Consider the following 19130-nt stretch of genomic DNA (forward strand, 5'->3'; position numbering starts at 1 on the left):
CCATGACTATTAAATTGGAATATGCTGCTTGGTGTGTGTTGCGCACACACATTTTGTGGTCAAGGCCAAATACGCGCGAACCACTGCGTAATTATGCAGCGCACAAGGATCCACATTTTGTGTCAAGGCGACCAACCGATAGAAATTAATTTGCAATCCCGGACAAAAAAATAAAAACATTTGTTGAATGAATATGCTTCTTTAATGTGCCAATGCAGCATCCAGACCACAGTGGCAGAATGAGAACGCATAAACTCCACCTAAAATATCTGCGCTCGCCATTAGGCGCGCATGGGAACCCTAGTCTCATGCGTTTACGCTTCCCGTAAATGAATAGTTATTTTTCTTGAACTACATTCCAGCAACACAGCGGCTTCCTCGAAGAGCAGCTTTATAAGTAAATAGTTTTTTTTTGTGGCCACTGATCGGGCTCGGCTGGCTGACAAGGAGACGCAGGTATTTGTCAACGAGATTATACTTTTTTTTTCTCACTTATTTTTGCAAATGTTTATAAATACAATATTTTATAATCGGGGGACTATGTTAATATTTTATAGATCGACATTTTGCATATTGACGTTTTAGAAAACCTACACGTTTTGCGCCTAGTACTGAAAGGTTGATTTGTTAATTGCATTAATCGGATTTCGCCAAAGCGGCCATACACTATTCTATGATTTTAAGATATGTGAGGATGCTTGTTGTGCAACGATGCTCAGGCGGTATAGCTCTCAGCCCGGAGCAGTGTACTATGGCACGGGGCTCGTGATGAAATGGTTGTTTTCCGGTTTATAACAGGCTTGTCGAGTTTCCATATAAATACAGAGTAGGACGAATTGATACATCGTGTGACGTCACCATGAAGTTGGCCTTCATAATGTCCTCAAATAATGTTTCAATTAAAATGACCACATCACCATAATATTGAATCCTCCGATAATGTTCAGTATCCCCCCAACCCTATAGATTTAAAAAAATCCCTGTACCCTTCTGTTTTTGTAATATTTTGGAAGAGGAAGCAGCAGGGAATCTGGCACATGCACTGCAAAAAGGTTTGGAAATAGATAACCCATTGAAAAACAATTCCCCCTTCTCCGAGTTTACAATTGGCCCCTCTGCAACATCAGTATGTCTTTGGGACAATATCACTGGTAACGGGTATTGCCAGTGCCTCAAATGCACTCTGCCTCACCAGTATCATTACTGTGCTATCCAATACATTTGAGCATTTCTGAGTCATCCTTCTCCACTCCCTCACCACTTACCAGGCAGCCTAGAAGGCTAATGTATAGGATGGGGTCATTGTTCCTGTTCTTAATTGGAAAATACCTTATTTGATGAGGTGCTGACCATTTCAACAAAAACCTGACAAGTGCCTCCAAGCAACCAAACTGAACTTTTAGTGTTAATAACAATGCTGATTTTCTATAGTCGTCCATGTTTTCATATATGACACCTTTTCCTGTTGTTCCATATCAATTAGTTGAAAACAAAGCACAGCGAGGAAACGCCAGTCAGCTCCTATGTTGGTGAAATAAGATGAAAGAGCATGATTTGGGAAAGCACTACCTGGTACCTGGGCCTGTGTACCGGGCCGTGCAGAGCAGAGACACTTTACCAGGCTCAGAGGTCACCCCATACGATCTCGCCAAGGTCCAGGTGAGTCTGTGTGGTGTGGTTTGTGATTATCTATTATCATAATGGCCAGGTTGAATGACATGTTCAGTTTCCTTCTCATTAGGTCCTATGCTGGTATATGCTTGCTTTCTCTGTGTGTAGGTTTCTTTCTCTGCATAACTCAGTCTGGGTGTGTTTGAGTAATTACAATAAAAGATGATTGATTATTTTGATAAGCACATGCTATTTTGCTCATTTGGTTTCAGCATCCAAGTTGTCAAGCACCCACTGTCTTTTGTATTGCATAAGGGTAATGGGCCTGATGTTGAAACAGTTGTGGGACTGGGAGAGCTGTAGAATTGTGTTGAGTCAGCTAAATATCCTCCCATTCTTCAAATATCACAAGTATTGGCGGTCGAATTGATCCGATTCAGAACGTAGTCCTTTCTTAAGCCTAGTTCTGTCACAAGTCTGTGGCACAAGTCCACCCTACTCGAGAACATGATTCCTTATTGCATTTTATTGTCATGTCATGAACTGTTATTCATAGTCATCCTATTTTTTTTTAAATGTTGGAAACATTTAGTGGGGCCAGTGGCTCTTCTCACTCTTTGCAGAGTGGACCACTGTGACAAGGACCTATGGCAGTTCCCTGTTAAAATAGATGAACAGCTGTTCTGTTGCTCCAAGTGCTCAACCCTTTGTTTGCGTTTTTGTCACCCTCCTCCCTCTTTCCCTGTCAGCGTTAGTCAGCAGGATAGGAGAGGGGTTTCATATTTTTTGTTCCAAGTCCTTTTTTTTCTTCTAAACCTAATTTCCTCAACCACACTAGACTCCTCAACATGTTTGTATATTATTTGTTATTTTCCATCTCTAGCAGACCCCACATCCTCCTGCTGCCTGGCTTAATTTGTTTACATAACTTTGGCCCTCCCCCTTACAGCCTCACTGGCAGTGACAGCCTATAGCACGTTTGCTTCCTGTGATGCGGGTGACTATTAGGCGCCGTATTGGCTTGATGGCTGTGTTTGTGCAATGTGAGAATAGAAACGTGAGCAGGGGGTGATTGGGAAGTGGAGGGGCAGGCACACATGTGCTGAGAAGCGCTGTGGAGAAGATCAGAAACAGGCAACTTGCCACCTTCTTTCAGACACATTTAAATATAGCCTCTCTTACAAGGTACAGTTTTTTTTCCTGACCGGCCATTGCTTGCACTTCAATATGCCTCTGGACATTGAGGTTATTTAAGCTGGTCATGCCCCCTCTTTCTAGATCTCCTTGTGCACTTCATGTTAGGCGTATGTTATCAGATTTACAAGAGTGGGTACTGGGTAGGTATTTCCTTGGCTAATGAGCCCTAGACACTTCATCCACTGCTACAACAACATTCTTCAACCCTGTTCCTATTTTATACAATTTAGTTTAAAAAATATATATATATATTCGTTGTTGTTACTATTGTAAAGTGTCTTCCATTAAAAGGTGCTATATAAACCCCATATACAGTGCCTTTGGAAAGTATTCAGAGCCCTTGACTTAACACATTGTTAGGTTACAGCCTTACTTAAATGTATTACATTGTTTGTTTTCCCTCAATCTACACACAATACCTCCTAATGAAAAAGCAAAAACTGGTTTTGATACATTTTTGCTGAAATATTACATTTACATAAGTATTCAGACCCTTTACTCAGTACTTTGTTAAAGCACCTTTGGCAGCGATTACAGCCTCGAGTCTTCTTGGGTATGACGCAACAAGCTTGGCACACCTGTATTTGGGGAGTTTCTCCCATTCTTCTCTGCAGATCCTCTCATGCTCTGTCAGGTTGGATCGGGAGCGTTGCTGCACAGTTATTTTCAGGTCTCTCCAGAGATGTTCGATCGGGTTCAAGTCCGGGCTCTCACTGGGCCACTCAAGGTCATTCAGAGACTTGTCCCGAAGCCACTCTTGTGTTGTCTTGGTTGTGTGCTCAGGGGTGTTGTTGTGTTTGAAGGTGAACCTTTGCCCCAGTCTAATGTCCTGAGCGTTCTGGAGAAGGTTTTCATCAAGGATCTCTTGTTCCATTCATCTTTGCCTCGATCCTGACTAGTCTCCCAGTCCCTGCTGCTGAAAAACATCACCACAGCATGATGCTGCCACCACCATGCTTCACTGTAGGGATGGTGCCAGGTTTCCTCCAGACGTGAAGCTTGGCATTCAGGCCAAGGAGTTCAATCTTGGTTTCATCAGACCAGAGAATCTTTTCTCATGGTCTGAGATTCTTCAGATGCCTTTTGTCAAACTCCAAGCAAGCTGTCGTGCCTTTTACGTAGGAATGGCTTCTGTCTGGCTACTCTACCACAAAGGCCTAATTGGTGGAGAGATGGTTGTCCATCTGGATGGTTCTCCCATCTCCACAGAGGAACTCTGGAGCTCCGTCAGAGTGACCATCGGGTTCTTGGTCACCTCCCTGACCAAGGCCCTTTCCCCCATTAGCTCAGTTTGGAATGGCGGCCAGCTCTAGGAAGAGTCTTGGTGGTTACAAACATCTTCCATTTAAGAATGATGCAGGCCACTGTGTTCTTGGAGACCTTCAATGCTGCAAAAATGTTTTGGTACCCTTCCCCAGATCTGTGCCTCGAAACAATCCTGTTTCGGAGCTCTACGGATATTTTCTTCGACCTCATGGCTTGGTTTTTGCTTTGACATGCACTGTCAACTGTGGGACCTTGTATAGACAGGTGTGTGCCTTTCCAAATCATGTCCAACCAATTGAATTTACCACAGGTGGACTCCAATCAAGTTCTACAAAAATCAAGGATGATTGATGGAGACAGGATGCACCTGATATCAATTTCGAGTCTCATAGCAACTGGTCTGACTACTTATGTAAATATATTTCTGTTTTAAATACATTTGCAAACATTTCTTCACTTGTTGCTGTGTCATTATGGGGTATTCTGTGTAGATGGATGAGGAAATTGTTTTATTGAATCCATTTTAGAATGAGGCTGGTAACAAAATGTGGGAAAAGTAAATGAGTCTGAATACAGTTGAAGTCAGAAGTTTATATACATGTTAGCCAAATATTTAAAATCAATTTCACAATTCCTGACATTTAATCAGAGTAAAAATTCCCTGTCTTAGGTCAGGATCACCACTTTATTTTAAGAAAGTGAAATGTCTGAATAATAATAAATTTTATTTTCAGCTTTCATTTATTTAATCACATTCCCAGTGAGTCAGAAGTTTACATACACTCAGTTTGTATTTGGTAGCATTGCCTTTCAATTGTTTAACTTGAGTCAAACATTTTGAGTAGCCTTCCACAAGCTTCCCACAATAAGTTGAGTGAATTTTGGCCCATTCCTCCTTACAGAGCTGGTGTAACTGAGTCAGGTTTGTAGGCCTCCTTGCTCGCACATGCTTTTTCAGTTCTGCCCACAACATTTCTATAGGATTGAGGTCAGGGCTTTGTGATGGCCACTCCAATACCTTTACTTTGTTTAAGCCATTTTGCCACAACTTTGGAAGTATGCTTGGGGTCATTTTCCATTTGGAAGATTCATTTGCAACCAAGATTTAACTTCCTGACTGATGTCTTGAGATGTTGCTTCAATATATCCACATAATTTTCCTACCTCATGATGTCATCTATTTTGTGAAGTGCACCAGTCCCTCCTTCAGCAAAGCACCTCACAACACGATGCTGCGACCCCCATGCTTCATGGTTGGGATGGTGTTCTTCGGCTTGCAAGCATCCCCCTTTTTCCTCCAAACATAACGATGGTCATTATGGCCAAAGAGTTCTATTTTTGTTTCATCAAACCAGAGAACATTTCTCCAAAAAGTACGATCTTTGTTCCAATGTGCAGTTGCAAACCGTAGTCTGGCTTTTTTTTATGGTGGTTTTGGAGCAGTGGCTTCTTCCTTGCTGAGCGGCCTGTCAGGTTATGTCGATAGGACTCATTTTACTGTAGATATATATATATATATATATATACACTTTTGTACCTGTTTCCTCCAGCATCTTCACAAGGTCCTTTGCTGCTGTTCTGGGATCGATTTGCACTTTTTGCACCAAAGTACGTTCATCTCTAGGAGACAGAACGCTTCTCCTTCCTGAGCGGTATGACTTGGTCCCATGGTGTTTATACTTGCGCACTATTGTTTGTACAGATGAACGTGGTATCAGGCATTTGGAATTTGCTCCCAAGGATGGACCAGACATATGGAGGTCTACAAAACAATTCTGAGGTCTTGGCTGATTTCTTTTGATTTTCCCATATTGTCAAGCAAAGAGGCACTGAGTTTGAAGGTAAGCCTTGAAATATGACTCAAATGATGTCAATTAGCCTATCAGAAGCTTCTAAAGCCATGACATCATTTTCTGGAATTTCCCAAGCTGTTTAAAGGCACAGTCAACTTAGTGTATGTAAACTTCGACTTCAACTGTACTTACCAAAGTCACTGTGTGGTGTATATATATGTATATATATATATATATATATATAAATATTTATATATTGATATAAATATTGCGGTGGCGGTGCATCACTGCTAAATGCATATAGGGGAAACACTGCAATGTATTATTAATGTAATTTACTAATTAAAGGAATTTAGACTACAGCGTTTGTAAAGGGAAACTCGGGGCAAATCTTGCAAACAATCCATATTGGTACATGACATGAATTTTAGTGATTGTTATGTACTGTCCTCGTATGGCTGACTCCAGCATGTGTGCCTCACGCTCGGCCGAGCTCTTTGTTGTCCTCTTGCTCTACACAATACCATTTTATATAAAATGGGTTTGCATTCTACACAATACCATGTTATATAAAATGCAAACCCATACATCAACACAGCCAGCATGCTTCCTCCAATCAGTCTACATTAGAGGGAGCATCAAGGAGCTTGCTGGCTACAGCACCACTGCACCAAGCCCTGTCCCTTCTGCTCCTGCCACAAGTGTTCATCTGCCCAAATATATTTGTGCAGGCATGGATGTGCCTAAGGGCCAAAAGGGCACAGCATTGGAGGCGTTGCTGTGTTGTTTGCAAGATGAAGGCTCCCATCACATGCACCACATGCTCAGTGACCCTCTGCTTTACATCAGAAAGAGACTGCTATGGCATCTGGCATCAGCAGCAGAATATTGTCTAGAGTTTTGGCAATGTTGGTGGGGTTATATGGCAACGTGGGTGGGGGCTAGGGTCAGTATGTTATATCTGGAGTACTTTTCCTGTCTTATCCGGTGTCTTGTGTGAATTTAAGTCTGCTCTCTCTTTCTTTCTCTCGGAGGACCTGAGCCCTTGGACCATGCTTCAGGACTACCTGCCATGATGACTCCTCGCTGTCCCCAGTCCACCCGGCCTTGCTGCTGTTCCAGTTTCAACTGTTCTGCCTGCGGCTATGGAACCCTAAACTGTTAATTTTTACTCGAGGTGCTGTCCTGTTGCACCCTCTACAACCACTGTGATCTCCACCCGGCACACCCAGAAGAGGACTGGCCACCACTCATAGCCTGGTTTCTTCCTAGCTTTTTTCCATTCTAGGGAGTTTTTCCTAGCCACCATGCTTCTACACCTGCATTGCTTGCTGTTTGGGGTTTTAGGCTGGGGCTATATACATTTATTTGATTTGATTTGATAGAGGACTGAGGGTCTTCCAAATATTGAACGTGTGTAAATAGTTACCCATGTTATTTTGTAAGTGTATATATATTTTTTATCAATAGTTATTTTTCCCCCTTTTTTTTTCATTTATTTTTCTCAATTGTTTTTTTTTGGGGGGGGGGGGGGGGTGTTAGAATACCATTTTGGTATTTTGTATATAGTTATGTTTCAAAATGTATACCTTCACCAATTTGGGTACATTTGGGCTACTTGTGTGGGACACCTGGGGGACTTTATGATAGATAGAGATGATTGTGGACTTCAGGAAACAGCAGAGGGAACACCCCCCCCTATCCACATTGATGGAACAGTAGTGGAGAGGGTAGTAAGTTTTAAATTCCTCGGCGTACACATCACAGACAAACTGAATTGGTCCACCCACACAGACAGCATCGTGAAGAAGGTGCATCAAAGCTGGGACCGAGGGACTGAAAAACAGCTTCTATCTCAAGGCCATCAGACTGTTAAACAGCCACCACTAACATTGAGTGGCTGCTGCCAACACACTGACTCAACTCCAGCCACTTTAATAATGGGAATTGATGGGAAATTATGTAAAATATATCACTAGCCACTTTAAACAATGCTACCTAATATGTTTACATACCCTACATTATTCATCTCATATGTATATGTATATACTGTACTCTATATCATCTACTGCATCTTTATGTAATGCATGTATCACTAGCCACTTTAACTATGCCACTTTGTTTACATACTCATCTCATATGTATATACTGCACTCAATACCATCTACTGTATCTTGCCTATGCCGCTCTGTACCATCACTCACTCATATCTTTATGTACATATTCTTTATCCCCTTACACTTGTGTCTATAAGGTAGTAGTTTTGGAATTGTTAGCTAGATTACTTGTTGGTTATTACTGCATTGTCGGAACTAGAAGCACAAGCATTTCGCTACACTCGCATTAACATCTGCATGTGACAAATAAAATTTGATTTGATAAATGTCATGTAGCACACTCATTTTGGAAGTTATCATTCTGAAACTTTGCACAAGTACTGTTGCCCTCTTATATTTTTCACTGAAATTGTCCCCATCATCCTATCTGAATGTTTGTTTTATCTTGTTCATTTTAAAGATTATATAAATAAACACATGGTTTATTTGATTGTTTTATCTAAACCAGATCTATTGTGTTATTATCCAACATTCAATTCACATTTACAAACGTCAGTGTTTTCTTTCAAATGGTACCAAGAATATGCATATCCTTGGTTCTGTGCCTGAGCTACAGGCTGTTAGATTTGGGTATGTCTTCAGGCGGAAAATGGAAAAAGTAGGGGGAGCTTTAAGAGGTTAAGTATTCAGACCCCTTGGCTCTGTCCACATTTAGGTTACAGCCTTATTCTAAAATGGATTCAATTGTTATTTTCCTCATCGACACACACAACCCCATAATGACAAAGCAAAAACAGGTTTAGATAATTTCTTACAAAGACAGCAATATCACATTTACATAAGTATTCAGACCCTTTACTTTGTTGAAGAACCTTTGGCAGCAATTACAGCCCCGAGTCATCTTGGGTATGGCGCTACAAGCTTGGCACACCTGTATTTGGGGAGTTTCTCCAAGCTTGTAGCATCATATTCAAAAAGACTCGAGGCTGTAATTGCTGCCAAAGGTTCAACAAAGTAGAGTAACGGGTCTGAATACTTAATGTGATAGCAGATTGTTACTTTAAATATTTGCTAACATTTCTAAAAACCTGTTTTTGCTTTGTCATTGTGGGGGTATTGTGTAGATTGATAAATGTTAGAATAAGGGTGTAACGTAAGAAAATGTTTCAAAAGTCAAGGGGTCTGAATACTTTCCGAATTCACTGTATATATATATTAAATATACATAGACAATTTTATTTATTTAACCAGGTAGGCAAGTTGAGAACAAGTTCTCATTTACAATTGCGACCTGTTCAAGATAAAGCAAAGCAGTTCGACACATACAATGACAGAGTTACACATGGAGTAAAACAAACATACAATAATACAGTAGAAACAAGTCTATATACGATGTGCGCAAATGAGGTGAGATAAGGGAGGTGAAGGCAAAAAAATAAATAAATAAAAGCCATGGTGGCAAAGTAAATACAATATAGCAAGTAAAACACTGGAATGGTAGATTTGCAGTGGAAGAATGTACAAAGTAGAAATACAAATAATGGGGTGCAAAGGAGCAAAATACATACAGTAGGGAAAGAGGTAGTTGTTTGGGCTAAATTATAGGTGGGCTATGTACAGGTGCAGTAATCTGTGAGCTGCTCTGACAGCTGGTGCTTAAAGCTAGTGAGGGAGATGTGTTTCCAGTTTGAGATTTTTGTAGTTCGTTCCAGTCATTAGCAGCAGAGAACTGGAAGGAGAGGCGGCCAAAGAAAGAATTGGTTTTGGGGGTGACCAGAGGGATATACCTGCTGGAGCTTGTACTACAGGTAGGTGATGCTATGGTGACCAGAGAGCTGAGATAAGGGGGGCCTTTACCTAGCAGGGTCTTGTAGATGACATGGAGCCAGTGGGTGTGGCGACGAGTATGAAGCGAGGGCCAGCCAACGAGAGCGTATAGGTCGCAATGGTGGGTAGTAAATGGGGCTTTGGTGACAAAACGGATGGCACTGTGATGGATGCAGTCTAAATTTGTTGAGTAGGGTATTTTGTAAATGACGTCGCCGAAGTCGAGGATTGGTAGGATGGTCAGTTTTACAAGGGTATGTTTGGCAGCATGAGTGAAGGATGCTTTGTTGCGAAATAGGAAGACAATTCTAGATTTAACTTTGGATTGGAGATGTTTGATGTGGGTCTGGAAGGAGAGTTTACAGTCTAACCAGACACCTAGGTGTGTGTAGTTCTCCACGTAAGTCAGAGCCGTCCAGAGTAGTGATGTTGGACAGGCGGGCAGGTGCAGGCAGCAATCGGTTGAAGAGCATGCATTTAGTTTTACCTGTATTTAAGAGCAATTGGAGGCCACGGAAGGAGAGTTGTATGGCATTGAAGCTTGCCTGGAGGGTTAACACAGTGTCCAAGGAAGGGCCAGAAGTATACAGAATGGTGTCTGCGTAGAGGTGGATCAGAGACTCACCAGCAACAAGAGCGACATCATTGATGTATACAGAGAAGAGTCGGTCCAAGAATTGAACCCTGTCGCATCCCCATAGAGACTGCCAGAGGTCCGGACGGCAGACCCTCCGATTTGACACACTGAACTCAGAGAAGTAGTTGGTGAACCAGGTGAGGCAATCATTTGAGAAACCAAGGCTGTCGAGTCTGCCGATGAGGATGTGGTGGTTGACAGAGTCGAAAGCCTTGGCCAGATCAATTAATACGGCTGCACAGCAATGTTTCTTATCGATGGCGGTTATGATGTCGTTTAGGACCTTGAGCATCGCTGAGGTGCACCCATGACCAGCTCTGAAACCAGATTGCATAGCAGAGAGGGTATGGTGAGATTCGAAATGGTCGGTAATCTATTTGTTGACTTGGCTTTCGAAGACCTTAGAAAAGGCAGGGTAGGATAGATATAGGTCTGTAGCAGTTTGGGTCAAGAGTGTCCCCCCCTTTGAAGAGGGGGATGACCGCAGCTGCTTTTCAATCTTTGGGAATCTCAGACGACACGAAAGAGGAGGTTGAATAGGCTAGTAATTGGGGTGGCAACAATTTCAGGCAGATCATTTTAGAAATAAAGGGTCCAGATTGTCTAGCCCGGTTGATTTGTAGGGGTCCATAATAACAGATCAGGTTAAGGTCCATTAGCGAAGCAAGACTAGTTCTGCCAGTTAGTCTCCCAACCTACGCGATGAGGTGCTCCATGTAATAATTACACCTGCAAATAGCCCTAAATGACAACGATATATATCCGTAGTAGTAGATAAATAAAATTCCATGGTATAACATTTTTTGTAAATAAAATAGGTACATGGCCACAGTCACCTCGGTGGAAAACATACAATTATAAAATTTGCAGATCACTTAGGTTTGTGAAAGATATTTAAAATATTCCAAAGAATTTCCACAAATCGAGGCAAACAAAATTGCTACATTGAAATCATTACATATATACAGTATATAATATTTGATGATCATCAAGTGTCAAACACATACAGTGCCTTGCGAAAGTATTCGGCCCCCTTGAACTTTGCGACCTTCTGCCACATTTCAGACTTCAAACATAAAGATATAAAACTGTATTTTTTTGTGAAGAATCAACAACAAGTGGGACACAATCATGAAGTGGAACAACATTTATTGGATATTTCACTTTAACAAATCAAAAGCTGAAATATTGGGCGTGCAAAATTATTCAGCCCCTTTACTTTCAGTGCAGCAAACTCTCCAGAAGTTCAGTGAGGATCTCTGAATGATCCAATGTTGACCTAAATGACTAATGATGATAAATACAATCCACCTGTGTGTAATCAAGTCTCTGTATAAATGCACCTGCACTGTGATAGTCTCAGAGGTCCGTTAAAAGCGCAGAGAGCATCATGAAGAACAAGGAACACACCAGGCAGGTCCGAGATACTGTTGTGAAGAAGTTTAAAGCCGGATTTGGATACAAAAAGATTTCCCAAGCTTTAAACATCCCAAGGAGCACTGTGCAAGCGATAATATTGAAATGGAAGGAGTATCAGACCACTGTAAATCTACCAAGACCTGGCCGTCCCTCTAAACTTTCAGCTCATACAAGGAGAAGACTGATGAGAGATGCAGCCAAGAGGCCCATGATCACTCTGGATGAACTGCAGAGATCTACAGCTGAGGTGGGAGACTCTGTCCATAGGACAACAATCAGTCGTATATTGCACAAATCTGGCCTTTATGGAAGAGTGGCAAGAAGAAAGCCATTTCTTAAAGATATCCATAAAAAGTGTCGTTTAAAGTTTGCCACAAGCCACCTGGGAGACACACCAAACATGTGGAAGAAGGTGCTCTGGTCAGATGAAACCAAAATTGAACTTTTAAACAACAATGCAAAACGTTATGTTTGGCGTAAAAGCAACACCGCTCATCACCCATCCCCACTGTCAAACATGGTGGTGGCAGCATCATGGTTTGGGCCTGCTTTTCTTCAGCAGGGACAGGGAAGATGGTTAAAATTGATGGGAAGATGGAGCCAAATACAGGACCATTCTGGAAGAAAACCTGATGGAGTCTGCAAAAGACCTGAGACTGGGACGGAGATTTGTCTTCCAACAAGACAATGATCCAAAACAAAGCAAAATCTACAATGGAATGGTTCAAAAATAAACATATCCAGGTGTTAGAATGGCCAAGTCAAAGTCCAGACCTGAATCCAATCGAGAATCTGTCGAAAGAACTGAAAACTGCTGTTCACAAATGCTCTCCATCCAACCTCACTGAGCTCGAGCTGTTTTGCAAGGAGGAATGGGAAAAAATGTCAGTCTCTCGATGTGCAAAACTGATAGACATATACCCCAAGCGACTTACAGCTGTAATCGCAGCAAAAGGTGGCGCTACAAAGTATTAACTTAAGGGGGCTGAATAATTTTGCACGCCCAATTTCTGTTTTTGATTTGTTAAAAGAGTTTGAAATATCCAATAAATGTCGTTCCACTTCATGATTGTGTCCCACTTGTTGTTGATTCTTCACAAAAAAAAATACAGTTTTATATCTTTATATTTGAAGCCTGAAATGTGGCAAAAGGTCGCAAAAGTTCAAGGGGGCCGAATACTTTCGCAAGGCACTGTAGATCCTAACACCAATTCTCCTCCCAGTAACTGGGTTACTGACTAAAAATAAGCATCAGACAAGGTCACTAGTCAAACTGGCAATGCCCTCATCCAGTCATCTCTCCAACAAGGCATCACACCTCACTGCTGCCACCAATTGTTGTAGGTAGTTTACTTAATACAGAAAGGGTGCGCCTATACTTGTGTAATGATACCAATTACTCAAGGAAAAACATTGTAAAGTAGTACAATCGTAACCTAGTAGAGATATTTGTTATTACCCAAGTAGATTAGGATTGTTCCTATTCCCATGTCTAATCACATTACTACCTGTATGCAATGCAAAGCAATCACCAATTACGATGTAAAAATGATAATACAAATTTTGAAACTATACTAACTAAACCATCAGCTCTGTGGTGTGATAGAATGGGTATTGAGTCTTTGAGCAGAGTAAAAGGTAAATAGTGCAAAGAAAAATCTTCACACACACACTTCACTTAAATCAGTCAGCATAAACAATGGCCTGCAAACTACATTGCTCTAGTCTGACCAACCACCCTACTTTTCGACCTTAAGTAACCATTGGTCTTATGTAACCATACCAAATGTAACACATCATGCTAATGAGTGTCCCGGATTTACATTTACTGTCATGTCGAGTCTGAGACCAGGCTGGTCTTGGTATCAGCTCCAAGTTTAAATAGGCATCACATCTGCGGGACAGGAACAGGAAGGCAACAACTTCCCGAGATACACCAGGAACGCACAATCCCTCCGTCAGGGTTCAGACTGTCCGCAATAGGCTGAGAGACACTGAACTGAGGGCTTGTAGGCCTGTTGCAATGCAGGTCCTCACCGGCAACAACGTTGCCTATTGGCACAAACCCACCGTCGCTGGACCAGACAGGATTAGCAAAAAGTGCTCTTCACTGATGGTCAGATTCACATTTATCATTGAAGGAATGAGCGTTACACCGAGGCCTGTACTCTGGAGCGGGATCGATTTGGAGGTGGAGGGTCCGTCATGGTCTGGGGCAGTATGTTCACAGCATCATCGGACTGAGCTTGTTGTCATTGCAGGCAATCTCAACGCTGTGCGTTACAGGGAAGACATCCTCCTCCCTCATGTGGTACCCTTACTGCAGGCTCATCCTGACATGACCCTCCAGCATGATAATGCTACCTGCCATACTGCTCGTTCTGTGTGATAATTTAACACATTTGCCACTAGAAATGTGTTAATCCACTTTAGTAGCTAGCAAGTTTATTAGATGGCGACAGTAGTTGCATTGGTAACCAAACAGACTTGCTAGTTTAGCTAACCAAACCAGTTCTAGGTTGCCATTATGAAAATCAAATTCAACAATGCCCTGTTTAATTTGACTTTTGCTCTCCAAATCAGCTCAAACATAAAACACGTGAGGAACTACAGCCATTGAAGTCTACTGTGCAAATATACCATGCGTAAAAGAGAAATACACGCTCTAGAATGCCCTTCAAGCCAATCAGAAATGAGTATTCAACAATGCCATGGTATACTTTATTACATATAGAATGCTCGTTTCAGAGCTAAAAGGTTTTGTAGGTTAAGAAGTGGTAAAGAATTCTGCATTAACCAACCTCGTTCATGATGTAAGCAGCGGAGGAGGATGTAGCATTCAGCTTAGCGTGAACGCATCTTCATGTAGTGGCCCTTTTCAAGATCCTGGTTAAGGAGAGAGGTCAATGATGTGATGGGAGGGGGGCGTTTGTGGATGCATCGTGGCTCTCGCGTTTGATCTGCGACTGTTGCTCTTAAAGAACGGCTCACACCAAGACTAGAACCTAGTGTACTACTTTTGACGAGGGCTCATAGGGCAATGGTCAAGAGTAGTGCACTATGTAGGGTATAGGGTGCCATTTGGGACATATACTACAAGGGTCTGCTTTCTTTGCCCTCTGGCACTCGGACCAATGAGGCGGCCAGATGATTACCTAATACTTGATGACTGGAAACAAGTATTTTCCTCTCGAGTTATGTCTGAGTGAACTTCTCAAATGTACTGTCATCAAACTAGTAGGGACAGATACAAAAATTTGTGTAACAGTGTAACAGATGGGGATTTGTAAACACTCCTGAACCTGAGATGTAGCCACTTGTTGCCAATTTGAATCCTTTTTGGTGTCGTGACTGGCTAAGTACATTTTAGGAGGGTGTGTTTGCTAGGACCAGGTCCCAGGGTCTAGTCTCGGTGTGAGCTGGAGTAGGTGGTACGGCTACCTCTAACGTCCGCCACAAGCTAAAGGCTTCCAATAAGTCTTTGTTTAAAATGTATCTGCTCTTATTGACGATACATTCATCTCCATCAATCCCAGGATGCACTGGAAACGGCGGAAAGGGCAGAGGGTGGTTTGTCCCTGGACGGTGGTGCTCACTACATGAAAGAGCTGGAAGAAGAAGCAGTGCGGAGCAAATACCAACACAGCGTCGGCGTCCTCAAACCTATCCGCTCCACCAGCAAGTAGCACCACCGGACACTGTTACAGGTGCATATCGGTAGGACCTAGAGTACTTCCTTGTGAGGCCAAGTGATCAGGAAAGACTAAGTCCTAGATATACAGTTGAAGTCAGAAGTTTACATGAACTAGTTAATGACTCCAACCTAAGTGTTTCAACCACTCCACAAATTCCTTGTTAACAAACTATTTTATCCATTATTTTACCAGGTAAGTTGACTGACAACACGTTCTCATTTGCAGCAACAACCTGGGGAATAGTTACAGGGGAGAGGGGGATGAGCCAATTGAAAACTGGGGATTATTAGGTGACCGTGATGGTTTGAGGGCCAGATTGGGAATTTAGCCAGGACACCAGAGTTAACACTCCTACGATAAGTGCCATGGGATCTTTAATGACCGCAGAGTCAGGATACCCGTTTAACGTCCCATCCGAAAGACGGCACCCTACACAGGGCAGTGTCCCCAATCACTGCCCTCGGGCATTGGGATATTTTTCAGACCAGAGGAAAGAGTGCCTCCTACTGGCCCTCCAACACCACTTCCAGCAGCATCTGTTCTCCCATCCAGGGACTGACCAGGACCAACCCTGCTGAGCTTCAGAAGCAAGCCAGCAGTGGTATGCAGGGTAGTATGCTGCTGGCTATAGTTTTGGCAAGTCAGTTAGGACATGTACTTTGTGCATGACACAAGTCATTTTTCCAACTGTTTACAGACAGATTATTTCACTGTATCACAATTCCAGTGGGTCAGAAGTTTACATAAACTAAATTGACTGTGCCTATAGACAGCTTGGAAAATTCCAGAAAATTATGTTATGTCTTTAGAAGCTTCTGATTGACTCAAATGATGTCAATTAGCCTATTGGAGGTGTATCTGGGGCTGTATTTCAAGACCTACCTTCAAACTCAGTGCCTCTTTGCTTGACATCATGGGAAAATCAAAAGAAATCAACCAAGACCTCAGAAAAACATTGTAGACCTCCACAAGTCTGGTTCATCAATGAACAATTTCACTTATCAAAAACACAGTCCTATGGCGTACACAAACGTCAGCAGGACCAGCTACACAATACAAATTCATACAGACCAACAACGAATCACAAGACATACCAAGAAGCTCTCTCTGAGCAACAACCAACACAAGACATACCAAGAAGCTCTCTCTGAGCAACAACCAACACATACCAAGAAGCTCTCTCTGAGCAACAACCAACACAAGACAAACCAAGAAGCTCTCTCCCCTAACAAAGGAACACTGGCTTTTATCCAGCTGGAGAAGGAGTTTGTACTTGCAGACAGCTGTATCCCCTGACGAGAGGGCGGGGTCTGCTCCAATCATTCATGGGGCCGACCAATCAGCTGCTTAGGGGAAACCAGGAAGCCATTTCCTGAAATACACATACCTAAACACAAACCCACAACACAGAAACTGGGGAATGTAACAGTGTGCGAGCAAGGAGGCCTACAAATCTGACTCAGTTACACCAGCTCTGTCAGGAGGAATGGGCCAAAATTTACCCAACTTATTGTGGGAAGCTTGTGGAAGGCTACCCGAAACGTTTGACCCAAGTTAAACAATTTAAAGGCAATGCTACCAAATACTAATTGAGTATGTAAACTTCTTACACACCGGGAATGTGATGAAGAAATAAAATCTGAAATAAATCATTCTCTCTACTATTATTCGGACATTTCACATTCTTAAAATAAAGTGGTGAACCTAACTGACCTAAGACAGGGAATTTTTACTAGGATTAAATGTCAGGAATTGTGAAAAAGTGAGTTTAAATGTATTTGGCTAAGGTGTATGTAAACTTCCGACTTTAACTGTAGGTGCTCTCTCACCTCTATTGGTGTGGCCCTTTTTTAGAATAATATATTTTACCACCAAAGAGCAAGTGGCAACATGGTGGCAAGGAATAACTAAGGAGGAACTCTTGAGAGAGAGACTCCTCTTGCTGTACACGAGTAGAAGTTCCTCTAACTTTCTGTCCCCCACAACTCCACCCCACTCCCCCCACAGCCACGAGCATCTGGTGGACAATGCGAGCCTCTTCTCCTTCATGACCTTCAACTGGCTGACCCCGTTGGCTTTTCACGCCCACCGCAAAGGCCAGCTGCAGCTGGAGGATGTGTGGGCCGTGTCCCAGTTTGAAAGCTGCAAGGTCAACCGCCACAGGTCAGTACTGATTGCTGCACATATGGGGTCACGAAGGTCACCCTTCCAAGGATAGGTAATGGAATGATGCCAAGAACCCGCTTGGCCTGGGTCTCGGCCTCTGTCTTATTTGTCAACATTTTAACTGGTCTTGGTCTCGATACCCTTTGGTCTTGGTCTGGGTCTCAAGAGGTTTGGGTCGGAGTTCTCAACAGTTGTAGTTTTTCCCCCTTAAGAAAACGTGTTTTATTGTTTTATGGACTGTGATAATCAAAATGTAGAGGGGGGGGGGGGCAGTTTCAGAGGAAGACAGAGAAAAGGCTGAGATGGGATATGTACCCATATGTGGTGCCTGACTCTGGCACGACAGTTCCAGTCTTGACCCTTAGCAGAGGGAGAATAGAGTGAGTGATTGTTGGTCGACTGTGGTTTGATCGCCTGTGTGTGCGCAGGTTGGCCGGGCTGTGGGAGGAGGAGCGCAGGGTGAAAGGGGACGAGGCGTCCCTGTGCGGTGTGGTCTGGGCCTTCTGTCAGACGCGCCTGCTTCTCTCCATCCTCTGCCTCATGGTCACCCAGCTAGCCGGGCTTCAGTGGCCCGGTAAGTAACGTCATCTCATCCTTCCCCTGTGGAGGCTTTCTTTCAGTAGCGCTCTCTCCCCCTGCTTCTGTCCCCTTCCCTCTATCAAGGCTGAGGCCTACAGGTGAGTGTTACATGTGTTAAGATTCTTCTGTCTCAATGTTAACCCTTTACACTCGTGGGAATTGGCCTATATGGATAGGGCTAAATTGAAATGTTTCTTACAGAAGAAATATGAAAAGCATAAGCATGGTAGCAATTGAAAGGGAACAGTTTGGAGATTATGGGAAAATGATTAGACCTAAATTGAGGACACAACCGTTCACCTGACACAAGACTGAATCCAAACATTACACTGTTGTTTTTATGTGCATTTTACATTTACTGTACTTTTCGTCGCATTTGTTTACAACGAAATCTGAAAAAACTCTGGATTCATTCAGTAACATGATACGAAATGTCACGGTAAATGTGGTGGAGGTGCAACATAAGACAAAAAAAGGACAAGGGTTTGAGTGAAGGGTCTAACTGGTGTCTCCAAGTGGCTACACACCTCTCCAAAGTGTGCAGTTCCTAGGTCATTTCAATGCACTTTTATGACTCAACTAGTCTTTTTTTTGTTTTCCTAGCTGTGCCGTTGAGGAACTAGAGCAAGCACAATTGTATTTGTTTTGTTTGGAACACAACCCTGCATCACACAATTACTGTTGTTTACTCAATCCAAAAATGGCCCATTATAAATGGCGATCTGGTTCAGGTGGGAATCATTTGAAAGCGTGTTCCATTGCCAACATGACCAGCTATGTTCTGAAATAAGATATTAGTGTTAGGCTTCACTAGGCAGTTCAGAGAAACCGATGGTCATTTTGCTTTGCATAGAAAGAGGTTTGGGTGCGTGAGTGCATTCAG

General features: G+C 42.6%; 1 protein-coding gene across 1 annotated transcript; it reads left to right on the plus strand.

The window, feature by feature from the left end:
- Window positions 1-1539: 1539 nt before the first annotated feature.
- On the plus strand, window positions 1540-18336 carry LOC109864676 (multidrug resistance-associated protein 5-like). Its single transcript, XM_020452541.1, has 5 exons — window positions 1540-1659; window positions 15344-15489; window positions 17510-17665; window positions 18097-18242; window positions 18332-18336. Exons 1-5 carry the CDS (start codon window positions 1540-1542, stop codon window positions 18334-18336), a joined length of 573 nt encoding a protein of 190 aa, XP_020308130.1.
- The last annotated feature ends 794 nt before the right edge of the window (window positions 18337-19130 follow it).

The sequence above is a fragment of the Oncorhynchus kisutch genome, linkage group LG19, assembly GCF_002021735.2.
Source record: "Oncorhynchus kisutch isolate 150728-3 linkage group LG19, Okis_V2, whole genome shotgun sequence".
Classification (NCBI taxonomy): domain Eukaryota; kingdom Metazoa; phylum Chordata; class Actinopteri; order Salmoniformes; family Salmonidae; genus Oncorhynchus; species Oncorhynchus kisutch.